The sequence below is a fragment of the Lentinula edodes genome (assembly GCF_021015755.1).
Source record: "Lentinula edodes strain Le(Bin) 0899 ss11 chromosome Unknown C8R40scaffold_31, whole genome shotgun sequence".
NCBI lineage: Eukaryota > Fungi > Basidiomycota > Agaricomycetes > Agaricales > Omphalotaceae > Lentinula > Lentinula edodes.
The window spans coordinates 413,083-417,079 of NW_025764337.1; the positions used below are offsets into that span (position 1 = coordinate 413,083).

At 40.6% G+C, this 3,997-nt stretch overlaps 1 protein-coding gene across 1 annotated transcript; it reads left to right on the forward strand.

Moving 5' to 3' along the window:
* Nucleotides 1–2,521: 2,521 nt before the first annotated feature.
* On the forward strand, nt 2,522–3,722 carry C8R40DRAFT_1162175 (uncharacterized protein; the record flags this gene model as incomplete). The annotated part of the gene is made up of 7 exons (XM_046230218.1): nt 2,522–2,588; nt 2,787–2,904; nt 3,004–3,221; nt 3,258–3,317; nt 3,376–3,464; nt 3,495–3,621; nt 3,643–3,722. 7 exons carry the CDS (start codon nt 2,522–2,524, stop codon nt 3,720–3,722), a joined length of 759 nt encoding a protein of 252 aa, XP_046083632.1.
* Nucleotides 3,723–3,997: the final 275 nt, after the last annotated feature.

Genomic DNA, 3,997 nt, shown 5'->3' on the forward strand with positions numbered 1-3,997 from the left:
GACCCAGTGGACCGGGTTGACAAGTTGCATATTCCACCATGAAACAACATCAAAAATGAGAGAATATGCCGCAGCATACCCCCTCTCAGAATCTCCCAATAGCTAATCCCTCCAATGGAGCAGCCCTTTCCAAACCAAGGCAGAAGTGCAAACACATTGATGATATACCAGAGATTATAGATGATGCAGAAGAGATCCTTCAATCAGTGTGTACAAATAACTTTAATTATCTATAAGAACTCATATCTTTTGCTACAGGACTCGGATAGAGAAAACAAATGTCATGAAGCTGGCCAGAGGACTTCGCTCCCACCAACTCCGGACCATTAGCATTTGCCGTAACCATGCATGGACTTTTGCGCGGAACATGTGTGTAACTTGCGCGGAACTTGCATGGATCACTTAATGAGCAAAGTAGAACTTTGACAAATACTTTTTGAAGAGTTTACTGATATTGGTTCCATTTTAATAAATCATTGAGTCCTAGTCAATATCATGAAAGGTATGCAATGCCAACTCTAGAAGCATTGCACTCTTACCATCTTATACTTTTGATGAGCATTTTGTCCAGTCTCAGTAATGGGAGAACAGTAATTGTTTAGGTATGTTGAAGTAATCCTTCCAATCTTTCAATTATCTATCAATAACAACAAATGCTTGATCCTCAGCTATTAGACATAATGGGCAATAACTGCAGGCTTTGACAACAATGTATAATATTGAGAGGTGAAAGAGGTCTCTTCATTGAGACTGTTGGATTAAACAATAGATAGAAAATTTTACTTTACCTGCAATGGCACTACATTACTGTTATTCACCCTGTTGTTGGAAATTTCAGTGGTATCTGAGGGTAGCATGACATTGATTGGCTCATTTAATGCTGAAGAGTATACCAGCCTTTTAGTCTGGTGGGAGCATGTCTTGATTTCTCTACTCAAATGGGCTTTACAACACTGTCAAAAAGTAAGCTTGTAGTTCCTTGCAATTGTATTGACCTAGATGACTAGTTCAATGGCTTCTTGATAGTCTCTATGATCAACTTTGCAGATTAAATTAACATCTCTGGCAAGTGTACAAACTATAGAGATAAGTGTAGTAACAATGCAGGAACAATTTAAGTAATAACAACACATGCAGTTGCACTATATATACATTTACAATGCAGAAGCATGCAGCTACAAGGTATACATGCAAACATATGCTGAGTAATGGTGAATGGATGAGCTTCTAAGAATCTCATCAAGTACTTTCAGTGTATGCCATTTTCATGCAGGTGTTATAGACATGAAATTCATTCAGTTTCTTACTTGTGTACATGACTAAGGTATATCTGAACTTGACACACAGGAAGAGAGCATGAAACAATTGAACAAAAAGTATACTTAGAACAATCAAACAGGCAACTGAGATACATTTACATGTAGACAGAACTGCAGTGAAGTGTGGCAGTTACTTTGCAGAAACTGTTACTGAAAAAGTTCTGTGCCTCAATCTGCATGGATTTGCATGTAACTTGTGCGGATCTGCATATAACTTGCACAGATCCTACATGTAACTTCTGCACCCAGCTTTTACCAACAACCAAAGCAATAAGACTCCCATTAAACAGACAATCTCCCTCACACTATTAATGTGATTGTTGCTATTCACATAGCAGTATTGGCAATGACTACATAGAATATCTCACAAATACCAATCACTCGTATCTGAGGGTTGTGAAAAGGATGTGCTTCAGAATATCTGCTCAATCATATTTGCTCTCAATTGTGGAATCATTGTTAGTAAGACACCAGAATAGATAGTTTAGTCATTCAGTGATACTGAACAAACTTAAGTATTTGATGAAATTTCAGGATAGGAAAATCAAATTGGACCTATAGAGCTTCATTGTCTGAAGCTGAAATTGAGAAGCAATATGACTTCGTAGGAGGATTTTGTACACAGTATTGTATTTTTACAGATTGCACAGAACTGCATGAAAGTGTGCGGAACTGTGCGGCACTGCGTGGGACTGGTGTCGCAGGGGATTACGGCAAAAGTTCTGTGCCCCACCAACTCCTCCTCCCCCTCCTCCTTTGCCACCAATTCCTCCTCATATTCCTGATTCTGGGAGCTTCTCTGAAATGCAGGAGGACAAAGAATCTGGAAATGAAATGCAGCAAGACAATCATGACTTCTTTGATACACTTCCCGCAGACTTTGTTCCATCAATAGATGATATCAAACTCATAGATGAATTTATCCCCTTAAAAATGCTACATTTGAAAATGACATTGAACCTCTCAAGAATGATATTCTAGAGAAACTCCGCTCCCCATTGCAAGAAGAAGTAATGATAACCAATCCTGATCATTGACTATCCATTGACATCTTCCTTTCAATTACCACTGCTGCCAAACAGACATATACCTCAGTTCGAGAGGCAATACTACGTCAACATCCTGAGAGTGATATCCCTTCCTTCTACAAAGTGAAAAATCTTGTTACACAGCTCAGCGGAGTCTCACCTATCTACCGTGATATGTGTTTTAATCTGTGTCTGGGTTTCACAGGGCCTTTCACCAAGCTCGAAGTCTGCCCATATTGTGGTGAAAAGTGATATGAGGATGTTGATGTTGATGAAAGCTCCAGGAGGAATAGAAAGGATGGAAAACCGCGCAAGAAGTTTTGTACAATTCCTATTGGTCCACAACTACAGGCACTCTGGCATTCTCCAAGGGGTGCACAGCATGTCATACCGGAGAAAGTGCATAGAATGAGTGCTTTGAGAACTCCAGGAAAATGAGGTGTAAAAGTATCCCCCTATAAAGACTTTTTTGATGGAAGCAGATACATTGAAAAGGTTGTCAGAGGGGATGTTGGTGAAAATGACATTTTCCTTGTCCTCTCTATTGACGGCACCCAGTTATATCATTACAAGACATCTAATTGCTAGATCTATATCTGGATTATTTTGGACTGTTCTCCTGATGTCCGGTATTAAAAGCACACTGTTCTTCCCAGTGGTTTCATATCTGGTCCCGGGAAACCAAAGAATTCAGATAGCTTTGTATTCCCTGGTCTGTATCACCTCGGTGCTCCCCAGAGAGAGGGTCTGAGGATCTGGAATGCTGAAACAGGAGAAATATTTGTTGCATATCCACATCTTGCATTGGTTACTGCCAATGGTCCTGCTATGGCAATGTTGAGTGGATTTGTTGGACATCAGGGCCATGTTCACTGTTGATTCTACTGCCCACTCATTGGATGGCACAAAGCTGGTGCATCACAATATTATCCTCTATGTCAGAAACCAGATAATTACTCCATATCAGGTTGTGATCCATGGTGATGTCAACTTTAATGTACTTCTGAAGTCATTCACATCATTGGAAGCTTCCCCTCACTATCAAGCCAACCTTGCACAGATTGTTCTTTCCTCTGGCCATTCTCAATATGAGGAAAATCAACTTGCCACCGGAAATGTAAAGCCAAGTATATTTAGTGGCTTGCAGAAACAGTATACAACCAGAATTCCAGGTCTTTTTGCTGGTGACATCATGCATCTATTTACTCTCAATGCCCCTGATCTCTTCATACCTCTGTGCCGGGGGAAGTTTGAGTGTGATAAAACCAATGATTGTGTGTTGTGGGATTGGGCAGTACTCAATGGAGATTTGTGGATAGAACATGGTAAATGTGTCGCCGCATGCACACCATATATTCCTGGGTCATTTAACTGACCCCCGCACAATCCTACTGAAAAAATCAATAGCAGATACAAGGCATGGGAGTTTCTTTGGTATTTCTATGGTCTCGGTCCCTGCCTATTCTTTGGCTTGCTTCCTGACAAATATTGGGAAAATTAATGTGTGTATGTCCATGCTGTATAAATCCTTCTACAGGAATCCTGTCTTCCTAGTGAAGTTTTGGAGGTGTTAAGATGTGCCAGAGGCCACAAGGTGTCTAAAGGCAGAGGGTGTCACGAAGCGGCAGAGGCAGAGCGACTAGTGGAGCA